This window comes from Micropterus dolomieu, linkage group LG09, assembly GCF_021292245.1.
Source record: "Micropterus dolomieu isolate WLL.071019.BEF.003 ecotype Adirondacks linkage group LG09, ASM2129224v1, whole genome shotgun sequence".
In the NCBI taxonomy this organism is placed as follows: Eukaryota; Metazoa; Chordata; class Actinopteri; order Centrarchiformes; family Centrarchidae; genus Micropterus; species Micropterus dolomieu.
Genome location: NC_060158.1, coordinates 7,902,490 through 7,927,613, shown reverse-complemented (window position 1 = coordinate 7,927,613; position 25,124 = coordinate 7,902,490). Strand labels below are relative to the sequence as shown.

General features: G+C 40.5%; 2 protein-coding genes across 3 annotated transcripts in view; both read right to left on the bottom strand.

The window, feature by feature from the left end:
• Positions 1–365: 365 nt before the first annotated feature.
• On the bottom strand, positions 366–3,217 carry LOC123976134 (doublesex- and mab-3-related transcription factor 1Y-like). The gene is made up of 3 exons (XM_046058027.1): positions 2,633–3,217; positions 902–1,140; positions 366–758 (listed from the first exon to the last, which is right to left on the bottom strand). Exons 1-3 carry the CDS (start codon positions 3,093–3,095, stop codon positions 639–641), a joined length of 822 nt encoding a protein of 273 aa, XP_045913983.1. The 5' UTR covers positions 3,096–3,217; the 3' UTR covers positions 366–638.
• Positions 3,218–4,437: 1,220 nt separating this feature from the next.
• pleca (plectin a) overlaps positions 4,438–25,124 on the bottom strand; it is a 117,537-nt gene continuing 96,850 nt past the window's right edge. For both annotated transcript variants that reach the window (XM_046058016.1, XM_046058015.1), the window contains 19 exons: positions 24,408–24,569; positions 24,216–24,320; positions 24,004–24,099; positions 23,637–23,762; positions 23,245–23,397; positions 22,849–23,003; positions 22,624–22,750; positions 21,779–21,962; positions 21,595–21,615; positions 20,759–20,916; positions 20,335–20,513; positions 20,109–20,247; positions 19,602–19,958; positions 19,250–19,333; positions 19,063–19,167; positions 18,780–18,878; positions 13,103–16,450; positions 5,435–12,459; positions 4,438–5,312 (listed from right to left, as the gene is read on the bottom strand). In XM_046058016.1, the coding sequence (XP_045913972.1) occupies positions 6,262–12,459; positions 13,103–16,450; positions 18,780–18,878; positions 19,063–19,167; positions 19,250–19,333; positions 19,602–19,958; positions 20,109–20,247; positions 20,335–20,513; positions 20,759–20,916; positions 21,595–21,615; positions 21,779–21,962; positions 22,624–22,750; positions 22,849–23,003; positions 23,245–23,397; positions 23,637–23,762; positions 24,004–24,099; positions 24,216–24,320; positions 24,408–24,569 (11,796 nt within the window). In that variant the 3' untranslated portion in view covers positions 4,438–5,312; positions 5,435–6,261. The remainder of the gene's footprint in view (positions 5,313–5,434; positions 12,460–13,102; positions 16,451–18,779; positions 18,879–19,062; positions 19,168–19,249; positions 19,334–19,601; positions 19,959–20,108; positions 20,248–20,334; positions 20,514–20,758; positions 20,917–21,594; positions 21,616–21,778; positions 21,963–22,623; positions 22,751–22,848; positions 23,004–23,244; positions 23,398–23,636; positions 23,763–24,003; positions 24,100–24,215; positions 24,321–24,407; positions 24,570–25,124) is intronic.

The window sequence follows — 25,124 nt, the reverse complement described above, 5'->3', positions numbered from 1 at the left end:
ACTATCACATCTAGTGCATCAAGTATGACCACTGACAGATACCAGGACAATGTAAGCCTCACTGTTTCTGCACCAGTCCATTATAAACCACATAATATATGAAGTTTACAAAGGCAACACAAAATTGGCTGGTGAAAATCAAGGCTCCTCTTGCTTTGCTTAATTAGATAAGCAATCTGCAAATATTACCAAAATGCCTTTTGAATTTTTTTAAATACAACAGAAACACAAAGTAGTACTGAGCCATAATTTCAGCTTGTGGTAAAGCGGTGCAACGTTTTAAAGGTTAGTAAGAGCTAGTGTCAATTTGTTTTGTGAAAACTGTAATAAATAAATGCCTAATAGCATTAATATGTTGAAAAAAATGAAAAGTAAACCCACAACTTTTATTTTTATTTGCAAACATAACGCAAACAATATATGACAGGTATGTTGCACTGCTGCAACAGCAAAGTGCAAATTTATAACTGATTAATAAATAGTAGATTTTAAACTGATTTATGATGTAAAAAAAGTTAAAATGCAGACAATTGAGTTCTGACTTCCTTTATAAAGAAACCCTACATGACTATATTAATAAGGCACAGGAACAATGATGCCACGGGAACTAAAGAATAGCTCAGGTTCTATTCCACATATTATGTGCTTGAATCCAGTTGTTGTATGTCCTGCTGAGTTTGCTCAGACAGAGGGGGCTGCCTTGACATCAGCTCGTCCTGGAAGGGCTCTGGGACAGTGAAAAATACTGTTCCACAATCCTGACACAAATAAGAAATGACAAAGATTTTTTTTATGACAAAGGTCAGTCTATAAAGTTCATAACACATCCAGGAAGCCAAAACGTCCTGCAAACTTAATGGTACAATACTTTTTATTAGGATATAAAAGAACAGCCACTTACAGCAGCAGGGTTTGGTGGAGGTGGGTATTGCACAGCACCCGACTGGAAGTGGGGGAACATCAGGGGTCCACAGAGGCTATTGTTGTAAAGCCCAGCAGGCACAGGTGGCAACCATGGCATTCTGAACAGGACGTTTGCACATGGTGCGCAGCTGCTGGGGTGTGGACCTGACATCCTAACTGGGTAGTGAATAAAAGGCAGAGGTGATGTCTGGCGATATTCACCAAAGTAAGGAGCATCTGGAAGGAAAGGTAAGACAATATAAGTTACATTTGAACAGTAAAATCTGCTAAATTCCCTTATTCATTGACTTGACTTGTGTTTCAGGGCAATGGAGGTTTCTCACCCAATCATTTACGTTCAGGCCATACACATTCATAATTCAATTTAAAATGTTAAAAATATATACATAATAACATCACTAGGGTTGCAACTGATGATTGTTTATTAACTAACCCTAACCCATTTATTAATTTACCATTTTCTCTTAATTAATTAACATTTTTTTTCAATTAATCAATTACTTTAAAAGTAAAAGTAATGACTCATTATCAGTTGATTGATTATTCATCTTGTTCTTTCAGCTCTAAACATTCTATTATAGCCTATTTTTATTAACGTTAGACCTTATTTACTCTTGACTTATCTTAAAGTGTGCTATTTTGTTCTTATTCATGTTATTTTACCATCTACCATTTTATCTGTTTTCACTTTGAGCTGCACCCAATGCATAAATTGTTCTATGACAATCTTATCATTGGACAGACATAATTATTATTATTAATTATGAATCTAAACTTCAGATGTAATAACAGTATTTTGAAAATAGGAGACCTTGTTCGGCCGTAGACTGTGTTCAGCAAACTCTGCCTCCTTTTTCGCGCCACTGTCCTCACACCCCTTTGTGCGCGCGCGCGCGCGCCCTTTTGCCAGCTGCACAGCTCCACGCGCTCTTCTGATTGATCTACTTGCAGGTGTCCCAGACTTGGCTTTTCATGACGTCATCCCCACTGAACATTCGACCGTTAGTATTTTCTTTTGAATAACGTTTATTGGCAAACAAACGAAAATACACAAAAAAGAAAACTCAAACTACCATCATGGATAATTTTAATGTTCCTCTCTGGTCTAGTTTAGTTTTTACAAATTACTGTTTTAGAGAGAAAATCCAATATCGTATGCTATAAAGTTAGTTGTTTAAAATATATTTATAACTTCAGGTAAAATTACATTTATGTTGTAACTAACATTTTCGTTTTGATTTTGTTGCTCTAAGTGGATTTTATTATTCATCTATTGTTATTTTAAGAGGTTACCTTAGCTAACATTATAGTCCTTAGTTCGGGAAAGTGTAAATATTATGTTAACGTTAATTTATAGTTTGTTGTTCCCATCCAGTGATGTCCACGTCTTAATAACATTAACTTATAATGAATTAATTAGGATAGTATTGAGTAATAAGTTAACTGAACCTACTAAAAGGTGTAACGTTAACGTTGATTTAAGTTACTTGGTCCTTCAAAGTAAAGTATCTTAGTGGACGTTAATTTATTATTTATATGTTGTTATTTTAGGAGGTTAAGAAGTCCTAAGAGCTGTGGAACATGTTAATATTAATGTTAACGTTATAGTAACACCTTTCCAAATCTAGCTAACATGGAGTTGTTTCCATCCAGTGAATTCCACATCTTAAAAACATTAAAATGAACTAATTAGGATAATTTAACTTACTAAAAGGTGTACTTGGTCCTTCCTCGCTGGAAGCGAAGGGCAGCACCTCTCTGCTGTCCAAAGCGGCTACATTCTCCCCTTCCTCGGCTGGTTTGATCCGGAGGTCGAGAGGGCTCCAGTTGGTGTTGGCAGCAGACTCCTGGGCCCCTCCCGATGGGGGACACGTCAGTCCAGATGTGGCCGACGGACTAGCACCTCCGTCCGGGGCCGAGGCGCAACAGGTGCCCTCAGCCGCTGGGTGGCCGCAAGCTCGCTGCTCTTTATTTTGGGTTCTCTTCAGGTTTCGCTGGAGGGCCGTGATCCGAGTCCGCTGTGTGATGAGATAGCACTTCCAGCAGTCGCATTTAAGAAAAGGACAGTACTTAATGTGGCCTTTCTGCGGGACGATGATCCCATGGTGTCGGCACCGGGTGCATTTCGGCTGTCGAGGTGCTACCATCCCTTGTTCTTTAGATAAGGACATAACTAGCTAGTAAAATCAATACAGTGCTCCTTACTCCGCCTAAACTATGTTCCGGTATGATGATCCGCCTGATGACCCCTTCTCACCAGTGTGGGAATTTGTGACTCAGTCTAAACTTTGAATGAAATGTATCATTTTCAGGCTGTGTGTGTCTTGTTTTATTGGCCCTTGGTCACTGACCACAGACACCAATGAGAGAACAGTGAGAGACCAATCAGCCATTGCCGCGGGAATTAGGGGTGCTTCGTCAGCCCGAAGTTCGTTTACAGTAAGAACACACAACCCATTCTGGTCCCTGCTGACAATGTAAAATAAATAAATAATTTTTAGCAGCATGACATTTTGGTTGACATTTCAGGGTGCGGATTTACATGTTGCAATATTAATAACGCTCTGCTCGTGTTATTTGGACGATCATTAATCTACGGGTCTTAAATATGTTCTTGTTGGTATACTTTTGACGGACATCACGGTTAGTTAGTGCGCTGTGACATGTTGCATGGACGTGTTCAGTCAGGACCGCCTCACCATGTACTCAAAGTATGTTCCCACGGCAATGCGATCAGCGATAAACAGCTGTGTTGTTGCTGAGACCCGCATCTTCTCTTTCCCAACCATCCCTGCCATAACCACGCCCCTGCCCCGTTCTCCGGTTGGGCTTCATTGGCCAAACATGGAACGTAAAATGTAAAATGGCTCAGATTGCACAGAAACAGGTGGCAGAATGTGGACCTTAAGTCACAGACTTATAAGGGGCAAGCCATTCTCAGAAAATGATCTTTGATGCACAAACACACCAGGCCTACAATTCTGACTAGCAGGCCAAATTACATACAGGATTTATGTCAACATCTTTGGGATGGCATGTCTTGGTTTTAGCTAATTTAAAGTTGTGAGTGAGGGAAAATAAGTCATTCATATTCAACACTGTAAAATAATTATTTGATTATGGTACTTTCCCCCCATTAAATAAACACAGGTTTGTCTATAGCAGTGGTTCTCAAAGTGGGGTCCTTGAGGGGGTCCCCAGCAAAAAGGGGAAATATTTACTTTTACTATAATTCCATCCTTACGTAACAAAGTGACAAAATTATAAAATTCTGGTCATGAGTTTCATACACTTTCTGTAATAAAAAAATCTGAACGCCATCAGATGGGCGATCCTGGGACAAAATCTTATCAAATGGGGGTGTGTGGCCTAATTTGTGTCAGTTTAGAGAAAAGTTTGAGAGCCATTGGTCTATAGCAATCTGTGTTAATGCAAATTAATGTATTATGTGATATAATCTCAAAGACCCGTTTTCAACAGATAATAAAAAAATTTAAAATAATTAAGAGAGAAAACGTTTCATTTCCATGTTTATTTACATAGCATAAGGTGTTACAATAAAATTCCTTGTCACCATTTATTATAAATACACCATTTTAACCAAGGCTTGATAACCCTCATTAAAATACATCCTTCAAACCCTTTGAAATGTAATAATAAAACGAAAGCTTTAAGGGATACAACTATTTCATTTTTGCACCTTTTAACTGTAACTAAATCATGCAAAGCAGAAATATAGAGTACGAAAATAAAATAACTTGCTTTACAAAGGAGAATTAAAATCAAAACAAGTATGTGGTGGAAAATACAAATACTGGGTTTGGTGGAAAAGCTTAAAGATCTTTCTCAAAGAAATGTTAATTAATGGCTTTTAGCAATAGTGCTCTAGATAATCATCAATATACAGAACATACTGTACATTACATTACTCGTGAAGGAAAAAAAAATTAAAATCGCTTTCAACCAGTTTTGACACTTAAATGAACTGTTATTATTTTAAAGTTAGATGACATTGCCGCCGTTTAACTGTAAAAAGGCTTACCTGATAACAGTAATCATACTATTATGGGTAGCACTGGACTCAGTCATGCATCAGTCAGTTTACAGTGTAACCACTGCACCTCATATTCTCAACGTCCCAATTAAGTCTTAGAGTATTTTGCAGGCACTTACAAAGCATGGTTTAGGACTTTAAGTGAGTTCAAAATTAGAATAAAATTTTCTACTGTTAAAAGAATCTGATGAAACATTGTACGAGTATGTGTGTTTCTGTACTGTTGCATAAAATCATTGATTACAGTGAAGGTCAAAGTCCAAATTAATGCCACAGGTCTCTGGAAGACATCTGAACAAAGAGCTGAAGACGACATGAACATTGAAGACAATATCTGAAACAGAAAAATTCAACATTGAACAAGAACATTAGATTTTTAGGACTTTACAGACTCTAAATGACACATCCATACCAAGAAATTGCACTAAATTAAATGTAAATCTACTTTTTACATACCTTTTAAAGTGTCCATAAAGGCAGGGACTTGTATGTGTTGGTCTTGAGGTTGGATGTGTAAAGTCCAGACCTGTCAGATGGTGTTAATGGTTATACTATTCTACATATTCCTTCAATGTGTGGAAGTTTGCTCTTTGAGGTTGATTCCAGATTCACTCCAGATGTTATGACAGACAATTGTGAAATGGAGCAGATATTGGGAGAGTATATCCGGCAGAGAAGCCCAGGGAAGAAAAGATCTTGAAGCGTGGCATTCTTAAAGCCGACATTTTCAGTGTTTCATAATCGGGAGAATCCTTATTCTGCTCTGCAGAGTGGCATTTATCTTTCTTTAGCTATTTTTTTTTGAGTATTCAGAAATATACACACATACAGAAATCTTTGTTTGTACACTCAGTTTGGTTCTCCATAACAATCAGGCTAATGGTAATATGTTTCGGTTATAGTGTAACACACACAATATTGTAAATAGAATCTTGTTTGTGGAACAGTAAATGCTTATGATATTAAACTTTACAATCCAAAAAAATATTAAGTACATTAGAAATATTTGTGATAGATATTGGAAATAATAAACAGCTTCTGCATATGCTGCTTACAGTTCTGTAATCAGAAAGATAGCATAAACTAAAAGTGAATGTGAAATATAAAATAAACAAAATTATTCAACTTGTATAAAATTAAATATTAAAGTCCTGTAATAACCACATGCAGAGCAGAATAAAAGTAGTCCTTATTCCACTGAGAATTAGGCATCTGGTGAACACTTGTTTTTGTTTTTTTAGTGTATCCTTCCCATAGTAACCGTTCCTTAACTTTGAAACTCATCAGTATCGGCGGCCATAGCTTGGTGAACTGTAGGAAGTAGAAGAGAAGGTTGTTGTTAAACTTGATCCTGTGGCATCAAAGCTGCCTCTTCTGGAGCCTGACCTAGAACCAGTTCTTGAGCCAGACCGTGACCCAGTAGCTGAGCCTGACCCGCTAATGCTATAGGGACTGTATAGGCCTTTGCTTGACTGAGATGATGCTTCAAGTAGTCGCAGTCCAGTCCCCTCCTCTATCATGCTTCTTTCCATAGCGTCCTTGTAAGAGATTTTGAGCTTGGTTTTAGGGCATGTGAGATATTTTGAGTATGCACTAACATCTCGTAACTTCTGTGCAGTGCGTGCATCTAAGGTGCCTTTCTTCACAGCCTCATCTATGGAGACTCTGCCGGTAGCATCTGGTTCAATTAATCCACCAGTGAGATACTGGACCTCAAGGAATCTCTGCCCAGCCTCATAGTAGAGCCAGCCTTTCTTTAGAGCTTGGGCTGCTGACATTTTGGTTTTGGTTCTGGGATCCTCAAATCCATTGTGCGCCTTCTGGGCTAGACTGATTCGGTCCACCATGATTTTATCCACAAGCCCTTTGTTCATTGCATCTGCTACAGAGAATTTCTCTCCAGTGTTTGGGTCGATAATGCCTCCTGTGCAGGCCTGAGCTTCTAGCAACCTTTGACCTGTTATATTGTCCACAAGGTTTCTGTGTATGGCCTCTGTGATGGACACCTTCTCCAGTGTTTCTGTGTCTAAGATTCCAGCCACAGGACCAGTTTCCTCTGTTGGGTCGTTCCATGTGGTTGCTGGTGTTTTTATAGAAGGTATTGGGCTCATGGGGTAAGAGGAAGAGGAGCCAAAGGAGGATGAACGTGATCTAACACCGCTCATGTTTCCAGACAGCATGTCTGCAAACTCTGTGATGGACAGAGTTCCTGCACGGTACTGATCGAGAGCCGACTTGTCAATCAGGCCCCTTGAGATTGCATCATCAATGTCATACTGCCGCCCTGACCTTCTGTCAATGATCATGGATTTTACAACTCCATCAGATGAGGTGATGGTAATTTCCTCCCATTCACACTCCTGCTCGGCAAGCTCGAGATAGGTCTGGTGGTCAATGAGCCCTTTTTGGTACGCCTCATACACAGACATCTCTTTGCCTGTTTCTGGATCAACAATGACGACCCTGCGTTTGCGAACTGAAGACTTGGATGATGTCTTCCTTTCACGTTTCTTTTCTTTCAGAAGCAGCAGGGCAAGGCCTGTTTCTGGGTCTATCATACATCTCTCCATCAGCTGCAGGTAGGTGAGATTTTCCTCAGTGTTGGGGTCAAAGAAGCCCTTTGTGTCGTCAGATGGGTCAGTGAGGATTTCATTCATTTCCTCATCAAAGAGGCCACGTTCATATGCTGTTTCAACTGGCAAGCGATGGCTCTCCTGTGGATCAATGATTCCACCAGTAGCTATTTGAGCCTCTAGCAGACGAATGCCATGGTCTTTCAGAATGAGGCCCTTTTTCATAGCCTGGAATAGTGAGATGATCTTGCCTGAATAAGGGTCCTTGTAGCCTGTGACAGCTCGTTCAGCTGAGTGGAGTTTATCTTTAAACTCTGGGCCAACAACACCCATCTTAACAGCTTCAGTGACATTTAGTTTCAGGTTCTTAATAGGATCAATTACATATCCTGTGGCAGCTTGAGCCTCAAGGAGCTCAAACGCAGTTCCTGGTCTGATCATGTTCTTCTTCATTGCTTGGTAAATAGACAGACGGTCTTTGCTAGATTCTACATACACACCAGCAATACAACTGGTACCCTCAAGGTATTTCTTCAGGTCTCTGCTGACCTCCTCCACTGTAATGATACCCTCAGTGAGGTCGTTGTATGTCTTTTGGTTGATAATCTGTGAACGAAGCAGCTCATCCACAGTGATTTGCTTTCTGAGACCCTTGAAGAGAAGTCTTCTATCTGCCAGTGAAAGTAGCCGCAAACCACTTTCTTTGTCAACTCTGCATCTTTTCAGTAGCTGAGCATAGGACTGTTTTTCATCTGCCACTGGATCAATGTAACCTCGCACATCCCCAGTAGGTTCAGATATTCTGTCAAGTGTCTCCTTGTTGATGTATCCACGTTGCATGGCAACATCTATGGGGAGGTGGAAGTAGTATTCAGGATCCATTAATCCACCAGTGGCATTCTGGGCCTCCAAAAGTCTCAAGGCATAATCCTCAGGAACAAGTTCTTTTTTCATTGCCTGGAAGAGGGAAATCACCTTCCCAGTGTATGGATCCTTGTACCCTGTAACCGCTCTTTCAGCAGAGAGAAGTTTGTCATGAAGTTCAGGGCCCACAAGCCCCTTGCGTACAGCTTCATCAACTGTTAGAAGTTCATCTTTCACTGGATCGATCATGAATCCTGTTGCTGCTTGGGCCTCCAGGAGATTCAAAGCAACTTCAGGCTTAATCTTTCCGCTCTTCATAGCCTGGTAAATGCTTATCTTTGGAGGACTGTCTGACATAATTCCAGCAATGCAACCCGTCCCAAACAGGTACTGTTTTACTGATGGCATTTCCATGACTTCACGGATATTCATCTTTTCTTGTTTTAAGAGGTTGTATGTGTGCAACTCAATGATTCGAGCACTGTACAGCTCCTCAATAGTAACTCTTCTTCTGATTACATCACATGACATGCTCTGCTCTGACTTTAGTGTCTCCCTTTGTTCAATGATTTCAATGATGATGATTAACATTCTTTCCTTTGTGATTTGCCCCAAGCGATACTGCTCCATGAGGCGGCGTCTCTCCTCTTCTGGAAGCATATTAGAATTCATGACTTCCCAAATGGTCGTAGTCTTTCCTGCAAAACTCTTATGAGGGATCTCAATTTGAGTGTTAGCTAGAGCTGTTTGGGCTTGATCCTCTGTGTACTGATAAGATTTTTCAACAGGAGCAGGAGCTTCAACCTTTGACAGAGGCAGGTAGCACAGACCAGAGATGGGATCTCTTACACATTTCTCCACCAACTGCTTGTAAGTAACACTTTCATTGGTGTTGGGATTGGTGAAGCCTTTAATGTCACCTGAGGGTTCATTGAAAGACTTTGACATTTGTTTACTCAAATAGCCACGCTGAATCGCCACATCATTGGGAACACGATGGCTGCTGACTGGATCAATGATACCTCCTGTGGTAAACTGAGCTTCCAGGAGAGGAATAGCCTGCTCCCTCAGAACTAGCTCTTTCTTCATGGCTTGGAATAGAGAAATCTTATTGCCTGTATACGGATCTTTGTATCCCGTCACTGCTTTTTCAGCTGAGAGAAGTTTCTCATGAAGCTCTGGACCAACAACTCCATCTTTCACAGCATCATCCACAGAGTATTTCAGATTTTTGACTGGATCAGTTATGAAACCAGTTGCAGCTTGGGCCTCAAGTAGTGCAAGCCCAGTGTTTTGTTGCAAAACATTCCTTTTCATTGCTTGATATATGCTTAACTTCTCATTTGAATCTTCTATAGTGATACCATCAATGCGGTCTGTGCCCTGCAAGTACTTCCGAACCTTATCAGTTTCACTAACTTCTTTAGGTGTCTTTTTACCCTGCTGCAGTTGGTCAAATGTAGCCTTATCAATGATGTTGGAATCAAGTAAAGATCGGGCAGTGACTGGTGCCCTAAGGCCTTCAAAACCAGCATCTTCTTTTGGTTTTTCCTCTTTTTCGTCAACAATTGTTATCACAATCTTTATCAACTTTTCAATTGTCACCTGCCCCATTCTGTACTGGCGAATCAGCTCTATTCTTTGCTCCTCAGTGATGTACTCAGAGTGTATGATCTCCCAAATTGTGACTTTTCTTCCTTTGAAAGGACCATAATCCAGCTCCATTGTTTGGTTCAAAGCCTCTTTTGTTTTAGCCTCTGTAATCTGTTTGTCTTCTTTTGGCTTTGCAGCCTTCTTTGAAAGAGGAAGCAACGGGAGTCCAGTTTCTTTGTCTGTGATGCATTTATTCATGAGCTGAGCATAGGTTGAATCCTCTTGCGAGTTAGGATCATAAAAGACCTTTGTTTCATCAGTGTTTTTGTTCAAGGTCTTGCTGATTTCCTCATCAAAATATCCACGCTTGCAGGCAACCTCATGTGGGATGCGATAGCTTTTAACAGGGTCAATAATTCCACCTGTTGCTAGTTGTGCCTCAAGCAGACGAATGCCATGGTCTTTCTTTATAAGGCCTTTGTTCATGGCTTCAAACAGAGACACATTTTTTCCTGTATATGGATCTTTGTAGCCGCTGACAGCTCTCTCTGCTGACAGAAGTCGTTCATGCAGTTCTGGTCCCACAAGACCTGACTTTACAGCTTCATCAACAGAGACCCTCTCATTTTTGACAGGATCGATTACAAAACCAGTTGCTGCTTGAGCTTCGAGAAGGTTCACCACAGTTTCTGGTGACAGTAATTCTTTCTTCATAGCTTGATAGAAAGGCATTTTCTCTTTGGTTGGCTCATTCCACAGTCCAGCAATGCTTGGTGTTCCTTGTAATGCCTTCCGCACAGGCTCCATCTCAGAGATCTCTTTAACTGTTATCTTGCCATTACTCAACTTATTGAACAAGTCTTTGTTTATAATCTTAGACTCTAACAGTTCACTGGCAGAGACTGGAGCCTTTAAACCATTAAACACATTTTCATTGCCCTTCTCCTTGTCTTCCACAACAGTGATGACAATTTTAATAATCTTCTCTACTGTGATCTTGCCTGTCTTGTACTGGCGAATCAATTCTCTTCTTTGCACTTCAGTGAAATATTCTGAATTTATGACTTCCCAAATGGTGACATTTTTGCCTTTGAACCTTCCAAAAGGCACAACAAGGGTTGATTTACTGAACACTTCTTCAGTCTCCAGATCTGTGCATGTTCTCTCAGTTTGAGCAGCTTGCTCTGTTACTGGTAATATCAGCAGTCCTGTCTCTGCATCTTTGGTGCATTTCTCCAGTAACTGTTGGTAAGTGAGTTGCTCCTGAGTGCTGGGGTCAATGAATAATTTGCAATCGTCACTGGGGTCAGTGAGTTTCTTGTTCATGTCTGCATCAAACTGACCCTGCTTGTAAGCAGTCTGAAGTGGTGCTCTATGACTATTAATGGGGTCAATGATGCCACCAGTTGCAAGCTGTACATCTAGGAATTTGATGGCCTGCTCTTTTTCAATAAGTCCCTTCTTCATGGCCTCAAATAGAGATATTTTGGCCCCAGTATAGGGATCTTTGAAGCCAGTGGCTGCTCGTTCTGCAGAGAGCATCCTGTCATGGAGCTCAGGGCCTATTAACTCCTCTTTAACAGCCTCATCTACAGAGAGGAGTTTATTTTTCACTGGATCTACCATGTAACCAGAAGCTGCTTGAGCTTCCAGGAGCATTGTGGCAGTGTTAGGAGTAATCTTTTTCTCAGTCATAGCCTGATAAACACTCATTTTCTCTTTGGATGGAGTCAAAACACCTCCAACACTGCTCTGACCCTTAAGACATGATTTAACTTTATCAGTCTTTCCGAGGTCTTGCACAGAGACTTTGCCCTTTTTCAATTTGTCAAATTCTTTTTTGGTCAGAACACCAATTTCATGAAGCCTTTCAGCAGGAACTTTCTCTCTAAGTCCTTCAAATGCTAAAGGTGATTCTCCATCTTTCTTTGCTGCATGCACTTCAACCGAGCCATTTAACACTTTCTTTGTTGTTTCCACCATTGTCATGGCAACTAACTGCTCCTCTGGAACCTCATCAGTCTGGACTTCAATTTCCTTCGTTTTGGATGCACCCTGTTTGGAGGCAACCTCAAGACTCTGAAGCTTCTCTCTGAGCTTTTTGTTTTCCTCTCCTAGGAGTTTTTCTTGTTCAAGCCTTTTCTTTTCAAGCACTTCAATTTCTTTCTGCTTGTTATTCATCTCTGCTTCAGCCCCCTTTTGTTTCTTTAAAGCTTCATCCATAATGGTCTGAAGTTTCTTCCTCTCCTCTTCCATTAGCTTCCGCTGACGTTCTTGTTCATCTTTGAGAGCTTTAGCCTTGTTCACTTCATCCTCAAACTGTTTCTGCAGCTTCTTTTTCTCATCTTCAACAGCCTTTTCTCTTTTCAACAACAGTTCCTTCTCTGCGAAGAAGGACTGCTGAAGAATGGCCTTCTCTTGCTCAATTTGTTCTTGTTGGGCATTTGCCATCTATTTGGAAATAAGAAGAAACAAATCAGTCACAATGTCAATGCATGTAACGTAAAGGAATATTTAAATTAATAGAGCAACAATTTTGGAAATACACTTTATGGCAGAATTAGATGAGAAGATTGAACCCACTCTCATATCTGTGCTCTATATGAAGCTACAGCAAGCAGTCAGCTAGCTTAGCATAGCATAAAAACAGAATCAGCTAGCCTTGCTCTGTTCAAAGGTAACGCAAACCACCTTCCAGCACCTCTAAAGCCCTTTATTAACACGTTATATCTCATTTATTTAATCTGTACTAAGATCGTAAAATGCTGGATGTAGCCAGGCCAGCTGTTTCTCACTTTTTTCAGTCTGTTATGCTAAGCTATCTGTCTCCTCGCAGTAGCTTCATATTTATTATACAGACATGAATGCTAACTCTGGGCAAGAAAGAATTTTTTCACTTGAGACCATTTTAACTCTGCAGTATTGTGTTTTGAATGACATTCATATAAATTGCTGGATGTTACTTTAAGTCTCTGCAATTTACATGAAATGTCACATGTGCATCCACAATTACTGTAGTTAGTGTGTTTAACAGGATTATGTTAATTACATGGGTTGTGTAAATAGATTACAATGTTAATTCATGTCAAAATACCTCTTTTGATTTTTTCTGAAGCTCCTCTGCCTCTTTTTTCAGTTTCTCCTTCTCTTTTTCAAGGTCAGCGATGGCTTTCTTCAAGTCATCAGCCTCTCTGGTGCTCTGTAGCCTCTGTGTCTCCAACTTCTGCACCACAGTTTCTGTAGTTTGTTTTTCTGTGTCTTGAAGGCGCACTTTTGCTTCATCAGCTTGTTTCTTGAATTTCTTAGCCTCCTTTTCGGCTTTTGCCTGAGCGTCACTGAGCTCTTTAACCCTCAATTTCAGTTTCTCTGCTTCAGCAGAAACTTCCAGCTGCCTCTTTCGCTCAGCCTCCAATGATTTTTGAAAGCCCTCTGTCTCCTTATCAAGTCGCTGCTGGATCTGTTGATTGTCCTCTAGTAGTTTTTTAGCCTTTTCCTGAGCCTGGTTCTTTTGTTTCTGGAGCTCCTCTGCCTCAGCTTTCAGTTTGGTAGCCTCTTGGATGGCCTGCATTTTCTCCTTTAGCATTTTCTCTGAAAGTGCCCTCTGTTCAGCTAAGTCAGACACAGCATTCTGTCTCTGTCTGGCAGCCTCCTCAGCTTCCACACTAAGTCTGGCAGCTTCCTCCGCCAGGCTCTTCATTTTCTCTGCTTCCTCTGCAAGTAATTTCTGTGTATCATCTTTGTCTTTCTGCATCAGGCGCTGGTTTTCTTTCTCAATTTTAAGCTTAAGTTTCAGGAGCTCATCCATCTGGATCTTAATTTTGGACAGTTCATCCTCCACCTGTGCCTTTTGCTTGATGGCATCATTTACTTCACCTTTAACTCGCTGAAGCTCCTCATCCAACACAACTTTCTGCTTATCGGTCTCATCCAGCTGCAGTTTCACCATTGTAAGTTCCTTCTCAACCTGAGACTTCTGCTTAAGTGCTTGTTCTGCTTCTTTTTTGTGCTTGGCCATCTCAGCATCAGCCTGCTTCTTCTGCTTTAGAGCTGCTGCTTCAGCTGCCGCTCGCTTGGAGGCCTCCTCTTCTGCTTCTTTCCTCAGTCTCTCTGCATCTTTTTGTGCTTTGGCCTGTTTTGCCGCTTCATCCTCTGCAGCTTTTTTCAGTTTTTCAGCCTCCTCTGCTTTTTGACGGAGCAGGGCAGCCTCGTTCTCTGCCTTCTCTTTGGCTTTCTCAGCTGCTTCAGCAAGTTTCTTAGCATTTTCAAACTCATCTTTTAGCTTTTGCTGAGCAAGAACGTCTTCCTTATTCTTGCTGAGGACATCTTGGGCTTTTTGCTCTGCGGCACTGCATTTCTGTGCTGCCTCACTGGCCAGAATGGCCTGCTTCTCTGCGTCTTTCGCAGCCTTTTCTTTCTGTCTATTTGCATCAGCAGCTTTCTTTTTGAGGCGTTCAACTTCCTCTTGAGCAGCTTTGCACTGTCGTGCTGCCTCTTCTTCTGCTGCAGTAATCCTCTTCACCTTCTCTTCAGATTCTTTCCTTTTCTTCTCTTCCTCTGCAGCAACCTTTTTCAGCTTCTCAGCCTCTTCTTCAGCTTTGAGTTTGCTCTTCTGTGTCTCCTCTGCAATACTCTTCAGTTTCTTTAATTCAATCTCCAAATCTGACCTGTCTTTTGATGCTCTCTCAAAGTTGATCTTAATGATGTGAATTTCTTCTTCAACAACCTTCTTTTGCCTCAGAGTTTCTTCCACAATCGTTTTTTGTCTCTCTAACTCAGAATCAGATGAGCTCTTCAGGTGTGTGATTTTCTCTTCTATGTCTTGTTTATGCTGAGCAGCTTGATCCTCCAGCAGCTTTCTCTGATAAGCTTCATCCTCAGCTTTTCTTTTCAGCCTTTCATTTTCAGCTTCTTTAGCTTTCAGAGCGATCTCAGCCTCAGTCTTCAGACGAGTCGCCTCGTTGATGGCAGACAGTTTTTCTTTAAGTATTTTTTCAGCCTCGGCTCTCTGCTGTGCTGCCTCATCCTCTGCAATCTGCCTCTGCTTCTTAGCCTCTTCAGCAACTGATCTCAGTCTAGTTGCTTCCTCAGCAAGTTGTTTCATTTTCAATGCTTCAGACTCAAGAAGCTGCTTGCTCTTTTCAGTGTTCGACAGCGTCTGCTTCTCTGCTTGAATCTTCATCTGCAGAAGAGCATCCATTTCGCTTCTGACTTTAGCCAGTTCATCTTCCAATTGTTTCCTCTGGTTTTCAGCAGCATTCACCTCATTTTTTAGACGCTGGAGCTCATTATCCAACAGGCCCCTCTGTTGTTCAGCATGTTCAAAGTCAGCCTTTAGTCGGATGCATTCCTGCTCTGCAGACAACTTATGCTGGGCTATTTGTTCTGCAAATTTCCTCTGTTTTTCCAACTCTTTCTCTGCATTCTCCTTCTGTTTAAGAGCAGCATCTTCAGCTTTTGCCCTTTTCTTGGCATCCCGCTCTGCCTCAACTTTCTGCCTCTCTGCTTCCTCTTGAGCCTGGCTCTTCTTTTGAGCTTCCTCTTCAGCTTGTAGCCTCAAGCGGAGAGCCTCATTGGCTTTCTGTCTCCATGTTTCAAGCTCTTTCTCTGCTTGCTCCCTGGCTTTGTTAGCTTCCTCTTGTTGTTTCCTGAGTTTTTCAGCTTCCTCCTGCAACAGAAGGACAGTACCCTGCTCTTTCTTAAGGGATTCCTCTAGTTTTGTTGCCTTTTCATTGAATGACATGGATTTGGTTTGCAACTGGGTGGCAGCAGACTTTTGTGCCACCTCCTCTACAACCTTGATCTGCCTCAGTTTCTCCTCCTCAGCCTGTTTCATGCGCCTTTCTGCCTCCTCAGCTTGCATTTTGAATTTCTGCAAGTCATCCATTGCTTTCTGCTTCTGCTTGGCAGCCTCTTTTTCTGCCTCAGATTTACGTTTCAGTTCATCCTCTGCATTTTTCTTTTTCTGAGTCTCTTCAGCGACCTGCTTGCGAAGCCTTTCTGCCTCCTCCTGAGCAGTTTTCCTGAGCTTCTCAGCCTCAGCAGCCTTGTCTCTGAGCGTCTGTAACTCGTTCTCAGCTGTGGTCTTCTGTTTTATTGTCGTCTCTAACTGGACTCTAATTATGTGGATTTCCTCCTCAATTTTGGTACGACTGAGTAGGGCCTCTTCCAGCTGTTGACCCTTTGATTTGATCTCCTGCTCAGACAGACTCTTCAGATGATGCAGCTCCTGCTGTATATTTTGCTTCTGTTTCTCAGCATCCACTGCAACATCTTGCCTCCTGCTGGCTTCTTCTTTCATCTTCAACTTCAGCTCCTGGGCTTCTTGCTCTGCTTTGGCCACAGATTTAGCATGAGCCTCAGCCAACTGTTTCTGTTTATCTAACTCAGCTTGTATCTCTGCCATCCTTTTCCTCTCCTCTTCTTTTAGTTTTTCAGAAGCCTTCTGTATTAGTAGAAGCAAAGAGGGAGTAAAAGGAATTGAGATGATGTTAAAGGTGTTAGACTATAAAATAAAACTTCAATATTAAAGTAGTTATAAAACATGTAGGTACATGAAAATGTAAATACATGAGAATATGTCACAGCTACTTATATACAACAAATAAGATTAACCAGAGGGAAGATATTGTATTGGGAAATGCTTGTCATGTTTATTTAATGTATGGCACACAGAATGACACTTTACTTCACAACACAGCACGGCACTACACTTTACTTTCATGCAGTTGAGGTTTAATTTTACCTGATCAATGTCTTATATATAATCTGTGTTATAAGGCCTGGTCACATTTTACATAATCAGTATTGTATGTTATGGACTTGTTACAAACAATACATTAATCACATTACCTGTAGCCTTTGTACAAGTAATAATAGCAAACCTATATTTTAGTTTAAGTATTGTCAAGGAGTGATAAGTGTGTTGCAGGAAAACTGTCACATAAATCAGTCACCATTTCATATTTTGAGTTGTCTCAACTCAGTCTTTACATACTCAAAATAAAGCAGCTTTTTGTAAAATGTGTGAAGTGATTGAGAAGAAATAGGTAGGGAATAAATAATTAGCAGCATGCAAAATGCATTATGCACAGTGGGAAAATACTAAAGATCTTGTAAAGAAGTTATGAAACAGCCCAGTAGTTTAAATAAATATGATTATATGGAACTGCATCACAGCAAGTCAGAATTCAACCAGAATACCCTCACTATGAAGAATAGCATACTGATGCAGCAAACACAGCATGATTTGATGTAACAGAGAATCTGAAGTAAGCTTGGATTAAAATCTAAGTAATGACTCATGAATCCAAGATCAAGGTACATTAATCTGACAACAGTAAACATCAAGAGATGAGTTCTATACTTTAGTGAGAATGGGCGATGCAGTGTGTGATTGTATGCGTGATTGACAACTAAAAGGAAGGTCCACAACTTTAGAAACCTCTCATATTGATCTCTAATTAAGCTCGGGTTGAGACAATTATTTCGGGTATATCAGCACCAGCCTCCTATATTTATTTGCTAGTGCAAATCAGTGGAGAAAAAGAACAGTATTAAAGCTGAAACAAGTAGTCAATGAATTGATTAGTCAATCGACAGACAAATAATTGCCAGCTATTTTGATAACTGATTAATTGTTTCAGCCACTTTTAAATCAGAAATTGTGAAAAGAATTCAAAGATTTTCTTCTAACTTCTCAAATGAGAGGATTTTCTTTTTTATATATGATTGTAAACTGAATATGTTTGGGTTTTGGACTTTTGGTTGAACAAAGCAAGACATTTGAACATGTCACTTTTAGCTCTGCATAGTCATGGGCATTTTTTTCCTTTTTTTTTTTATGTTTCATAGACTGAAAGATTAATCAACTAAATCAGCAGATTAAATTAAATAAGTCCTTTAAATAGACTTTAAATGCAAAATTATTATATTGAAACAACAGAAATAAATATAATAACTTTAATGTTTCATTAAAGTTGACATTTACACTTGCTTCCAGGAAGCTGAAGCCAATTGCTCAGTAAAAGATATTTATTATAAAAGATATTTTTTATGAACAAACAACAATCTCAATTATGAAAGGTGTCCACAAAATCCTGAACCTTCCCTTCACTATAGACAAGGGTCTGATGTAGACAGGAATGACACGAACTGAGAGGGTCTTTTTTAAATACCTGGTACTTTGGGGTTAATTCATCTCTTAAGCGCGTGATTAATATTCATCATGACAAAGCACTGGCGAGCAGGTCAAAAGGATCACAACACAATAGGAAGTTAGAAAAGAAGAAAAGGGAGAAAGTAAAGGTAAGGTAGATTAAAAATATATCTGAAGGCAGGTAGCCAAACTGAAGCCTTCAAATCACAGGTGTGGGTGATTTCAAGAGGAAATAAAAAAGCAAATACTAAATCATAAATTGTTGTAGAAGCAGTTGGAAAATGTGACTGATTTCAGGGCTGATGCCTGCGGGATAAATCAGGGTCATATGTACAGACTATGTGACATGATTCGACTAAATACACAGTGTCAGGGAATGAGAGACATAAACTGTAGTGGGGATGTAATGTGCTGAAACACTAGGATGAAACCGTTTGCTTCATCGATGTACGCTGTCCTATCGCTCAACAGATTTGGACTTTGAAGAATCATAAGTTTTGAGTGCCAACATTTTGGAAGTATTTGATGACAAATAATTTCCCATACATCAATTAATCATTTGTTTGTGTTAGTGGGAACCTGCTGCTAGATGTCTTCAGCATTTGTGTGTACTTACCTCATCATCCTCCAGGCGGCGCTGTGTTTCTGTGATGAACTTAATGTACTGGCTGGTGAGCGTCAACAGCTCACTGTAGCGGGTTCTCAGAGTAACATACTGTAGGGATGCAGTGGCACAGAAAAGTTAACAGTGTATTTACTTTGACTTTAAAAACATACATGTCTTTATAATATATTCAAGTTTCCAGGCTTATACAGGTAGCAGATATCAATCACAACACCCAAACTGGATGTATGCACAGGTCTTTGCCCTTATCAGGAGATAAACTCGTAAAACCTACCTCCTGAATGATATTATCAGATGCACACTCCATTTTGGCTTTCTTTAAAGGAGATGCTATGGGATCTTGGAGGGCTTTGTAAGTCAAAATTTGGAGCTCGTAATCCTAAAAAAAGAAGAACATTTTCTCAAATCAAGCCAAAAAAACCCTTCCTTTTCCTTGTGTAGCTAAAAATACCTGTACATACCTTGACTGAATCAATATAAGCCTTTGCATTTTTCTGGCAACTTTCAATCTTGTCCTTGTTTTTTTCAATCTCTTCCAGGAGTTTCTGTAGAAAATAAATTAATCATTAAAACAGACAATATTTCACTATTGAAAAAGTATTGATAGTGTATTTCAGTTTTTTCTACAAAAAAGCCACAGCTACTACCCTTATAATTACTTTAAACACACTAAGTCAAATTTAGCCAGTGAGTAATTAAAATCAGTAAAGAAAGAACTCTTACTAAACTCTTACTACATCAGTGTGACCACCAGAGGGCATAATGACCTTTCGTCCCTTTACCCCACACAGCTTGTTCCTTTCTTAAAAATACCTTCTCCTCTGCCAGTTGCTCCTTGAGAGCCTTGCTGTCGCCAATAGGCACAGCTTGAAGTTTCTCCTGCCTCTGTCTCGCTTCTCCCAGCCAGCGGATGAGCCACTCATAGCTTTCACTGTAGGAGTTCATGTTGCGCCCGAGGAGGTTCAGCTCCCGCCGCCTCAGGTCGATCTGGGCAAACACCGCCTGCCAGCGCTCCAGGAGGCTGTAGACCAGCTGGCGGTAATGCTCCAGCTCAGCGTCACGCTCGCTGTGGATCCTTGTCATCTTGTCATTGATAGCTGTTGCCCTCTTGAGCTCATCCTGCAGGCGGTCAAATACCACCTGGTCGGCCTCTGCTTCAGCATGCATTGACTGTAAGACAAAAGAGCATGCATACAGTCCAGTTTTGAAACAAGCATGACACAGGTTAAAGGTTCATTCATTTCAAAACAGAAAACAAAATCTGAACATTGATTGTAGATATAGATGAACCGTTAACATATTTCAAAAAAGGAGAAATACCTTCAGCTGACTACGATGGTCCTCCACCTCCTTCTCTTCAGCTGGCACCTTGCTAACATCACGCAGACGAGTCTCATAGTTCTTCAGTGTGTCTTCTGCATCTTTAGTGTTTCTGATCACAACATCAATGGTCTTCAGCCTGAAATCACAAGGTTTACACTTTATTAAAAGAACACTAACAGTCGGAAATGTATCAGAAAGTGATCAGGGAGTCACAAAGACTCACTTGTCCAGGTAGACGGATGAGAGGCCATAGACATGATCCATCTTCTTCAGTGTGATGTCCAGTTCGGAGCGCAGCATTGGGGCAGAGCTGGACTGCTGAGGAGACGCCAGAATCTCCTCAGTCTTCTCAGTGATGGAGTTCAAGTCTTTCTTTAAGCCCTCCAACTCGGACTGGACTTTCTGATTAATGAAAAAAAGGTAGTATATAATATTAAATATTACAGCCGATAATATACCTTCAGTATATAAGTAAAAACAAATAGAGTTAGAGGGGATATGAAACAGGATATCTACTGAGTTTTGAACCATAACTAAGCTGACAAGCAAAGTACATCTGAATGAAGGAACACTTTATTTAATTTCGATAGTTCCCTTTCCTTCTGTACCTGACTTTGTGTTTATGTTTTAAATTCTCATGTCATTACCATTTGCTCTGTAGTCTTCGCGGCGCAGGCCTTGAGTGGCTCCTTGTCCACAGGCTGGCGGAGGCGTGTTACTGTTCGATTCTCGCAACCTTCCAGCTTCAGACGAAGGTCCTTGATCTGCGTCAGGTAAGTCTTGCACACAGACTCGTCTTGCTCTCCTGGTTGGATTGAAAAACATTTATATAGATTATTATTTTGAAGAGAAAACACTCACTCTGGATAAATAAGCCGGTTGTATGTCAGAGTTGCATTTTATCTTCGATATAGCTTTTAATATAAAATCAGTTCATGGCACATTCTATGGTGTATTGATAACTAGCTTGCAGCAATCAAACATCTGCATAAAAACAGAGCATACTCATTAAACATACAGTATTAGTATTAGCATTAGTAGCACCTTAAACTCATTTAACTGTTATTTAACAGTTACATTTTACATAATTAGTACTATGAATACTTTGGAAAATTTGTCTTGATAAACTATAGAACCATTAGTACAATTCCTCTCTATGATTTGTGAATAAATGTACTTCTTCATAAGATTACTTCTTGATGTTGGTTATCTGTCATAGTGGTTAATCTAGCAAATAATTGATTAAATCATTCAGTGATCAAGATTGGAAATCAGCTGCCATGAAACCCATGCACAGAGACAAGAATGCAACAACAAGTGAAGTTAGGAGGAATATCAAAGTCAGTGAGGATGATGAAGCTGATTGTGTTAATGAATGAAATGAAACATGAAAGCACAACAGCCCTCAGTGCAAACACACAGTCCTGTTCAGCCAATCAAAAGCTCCTCCTGCACATTTGGTGCTGCAACTGAAGCCCCTTACCTGCCCTGGGTGGCACATAGCCTGTAATGCGAATCCAACAGTCAACTTACACACCAATGACCATGAGTGAATTTTAACATAAATGTCTGAGAAATGATTCAGTGAGAAAAACTTCAAATAAATGTGTCTTATTCATGATGATAAAAGAACTGACAATGGTACATAATGAAAAAGAAGACCACACCTTGCTCTGCAGAGCTGACCATAGTGTTGTAGTGCTGGGTGGCTCTGTTGTAGTTGGACTCCACCTGCATTCGGTCCTCGGCCCCGAACATCTGAGAGTCCTGGCTGTCTCTCAAGAAGTCCTGGTAGTGCAGCTCCAGGTTCCTCAGTGCCAGTCGGTACTCTTCCACCCTCATGGTCTTAAACTACAAGGGTGCAGATGAAAGTGGGCAAGGAAGATGGATATCAAACGTCATGAAAACACTAGTTCAGCACAAATCTGTGCCTTTATTTAGATAAATAATTCACAGTAAATTTACTAGTAGAGTGTAAAGTATGTCATTACTGGCTAACTTATTCAACAGCTAGAGGAGAGGATAAACTAGATAAATCAAATAAAGTTAACATAACCACTCATCATCAGCACATGCATAAACCATCCATCCATCCATCGTCAACCGCTTATCCTGCGTACAGGGTCGCGGGGCATGCATAAACCATGTTTCACAAATTGGATGAAACAATTAAACTAGCCTTCATATGAACCTAAGTTAGCCGGTGCGAAAGGCTGCTGGCTGTCAGTTATTTTTTGCTGATAGTACACAAAGGTGGACTCTGTTTCCACATGTTTAAATGCTGCAGATATTAATGCAGCAACAGGATAAACTGTTGAAAAGTGCCAGAGACAATGTAAACTACTCGTCTACAATTCCCCAGGATTTTGGTGCTGATTTAAAAGTAAAACATTTCAGTTGTTTTCCCTCCTGTCTTACATTCATGTTTTATAAAATCTGGCACTGTGCTTCAGGGATTTTATAACAACTTAAAAGCACTGTTGGTCTATTTTTTCTCTCATTTTTGTGTTACCATGGTGATGTTCCATGTTTTGATCATGTGGATGTCTCTCATCAGGTACTGCCAGGACAGCAGGCTCTTCATGTCCACAAACATCGTCTGCCACATTGTGTGCAGCCTCTGGAGGTTTCCATCCAGTCTGAGGAAGGTTAAGTGGAGATTAGCACTTGAGGGCTGTGCGCACATGAATTTGGAATTTAACAAATCTAAGACACCCTGGTTCAACGCTTTGCTCACCCAGCAACACTGTTCACAGCGTCCTTATTGGTGGGTGGAACCAGGAAGCAGATGGACGGCACAGACGCCTCGCTGCCTTTATCATTCAGCACCCTCCACTTGAAAGGCTGCGAGTTGTTCAACAGAGCGCATTCATCTCCTCTGTGGACTGTGATCTGAAGGAAGATAAACACAGACGCTCAAGTCTGACTGGTCAACAGACCGAATCTACTAATGTAATGTCCTATGTCTTTACTAAGAAATCATTTCACATTATTAAAAGTAAACTGAAAGCTGGACACAACTTTTGAACACCTTGATATGCCATTAAGAATTTGGAATTTTACAATGTTTAATGGTTTCTTAGATTTTTATGTATGAATCAATCCTGTGCGTGTCCAAAAACAAGACAAATACCTCCATCTGTTTGAAGTCGCAGACGGCCTGGATGGGCAGTTTGCTCTTTATTGCTGTAGCAGGGTTACGTGGTTTTAGCTGGACGATGGTCTTGGCCCTTCGCTTCAGGCCCTCCAGGTGAGTTTTGAACTCAGTCAGTTGTTCTTTCTCATCCTGTGAAGAACACAGGACTCACTAAATACTTAAAACGGGTGTTCCCTGCACAGTTATTATTGTTAAGCTTTACTAAGAAAGCATTTAGCAGGAGTAAAAACAGTTATCTTTTCTCACCACAGCGCTAAAGCGCCTCGTGCTGCTTTAAATCATCCGCACACAGAACAAGCTGTACTCTTCCACAGTATAACAGTATCTTGATGTGTTTGGTAAGTAAACAACACATTGGTGAAACCTACAGCTGCGTCCTGCAGTAGATCTTCCAGCCGTGTGACTGTGATGGAGCGGTCGCAGGTGTACTTCCTCTTCATTGTCTCTTGCATCTTTTTGATCTTCTCCTCCGCCTCCTTCACATCAGAGAAAAACTAGACCAGGAAGAAAGTGGAGAAATTAAGCTGCAGTGTTGTTTACAAGTTGAGAACTTAAAGGCAGAAACAGTAAGACAAACACATAGGGCAACAGATTTACTGATGGACAGGGGAGCAAAGAAGAATACACTTTGTGCTTTAATAAAGATAACTCTTTTTGTATAAACTGACCACATTTAAACTGGACACTAGCTGTTTTTAAGTAATCAAGTCTTGTGGTGTAAGTTAGTAAACATACCTGAAAGTAGGCAGTATTTTCTTTAAGGTGGGTTTCGATGCAGCAGCACAGCTGGAGGATCCAACTCCACTGAGTCTGCAGAGCTCCAGTGAAGGCCTGAGGCGGGAGGGTAGTAGGGAGGAAAAGGTGTTTTGACAAAAATATACAATATCATAGTGAGTTTATAGACTGTAGTTGTCAAGATTGTCCTTCTCCATCTTAAATAATCTTACCTCTACAGTCTGCCTGGCAGGGTGTCCGTCCCTCAGCAGTTTGTCTCCTGTGGCCTGGACATTGTTCATCTTCTTCTCCCTGAGCTCCAACTCTCTCATTAAACCCTGCTCATCACAAATGACGACAGTCAGAGTTGCAACGCAAACATCATTACTAGAAAGCGGTGCGGGTGTTAGAACATCTTTCTCTACCGAGTAGTTTTCTTTCTTGGCTGCCATGTTGGTGTTTCGTTCACTCCAGTCGTAGTTGACCTCCTCCTCCTCCTTCTCATTCAGCCACATCAGCTCTTTGGTGGCTGCAGTGACGAAGGCGTGAAGCTGGTCCAGGTACTGCAGTCGGGCCTTAGAGGCGTTCTACAAGAGAGCAGATGACAAAGATGCTATAATAAAGGGCCTCTGAGGGACTAGAAGACTGGTTCTAAGGAAACTAAAGGGGAACAGGCTAAAAGGTAACATCACAGTAAACATTCAGGCTGTTTATGACTTTACTGAACCTCTACCAAATTGCTGGACAATTAGCATTGCAACAGCTCAGTCTCTGGTTGGTGCATAATAATAATAAATAAGACATTCAATACAACATAACATACCATTTAATACCTATTTCATGATTATACCAGCCAAAGTATGAAAGAATGATGGAAAACCACAATATGGGCTACAATTATTTACTATGTCTGATATTTCTTTAGTACTTCCCAGCAGTATTTCACAATTATTTATAATGATAATTAATTAAACTAATGTGACCTTTAACTGGATAAGAGGTAGAAAATTTATGTATAGATGGATTCACAAATTAATTAATTTAAGGTCTGGTAGTTTTTGCTTAAATCGATATTTGGCAATTGTCGGATGATGACCTTCCTACTATAGGTGCTGACTGAAATGCCACAAAAAAGGACTGGG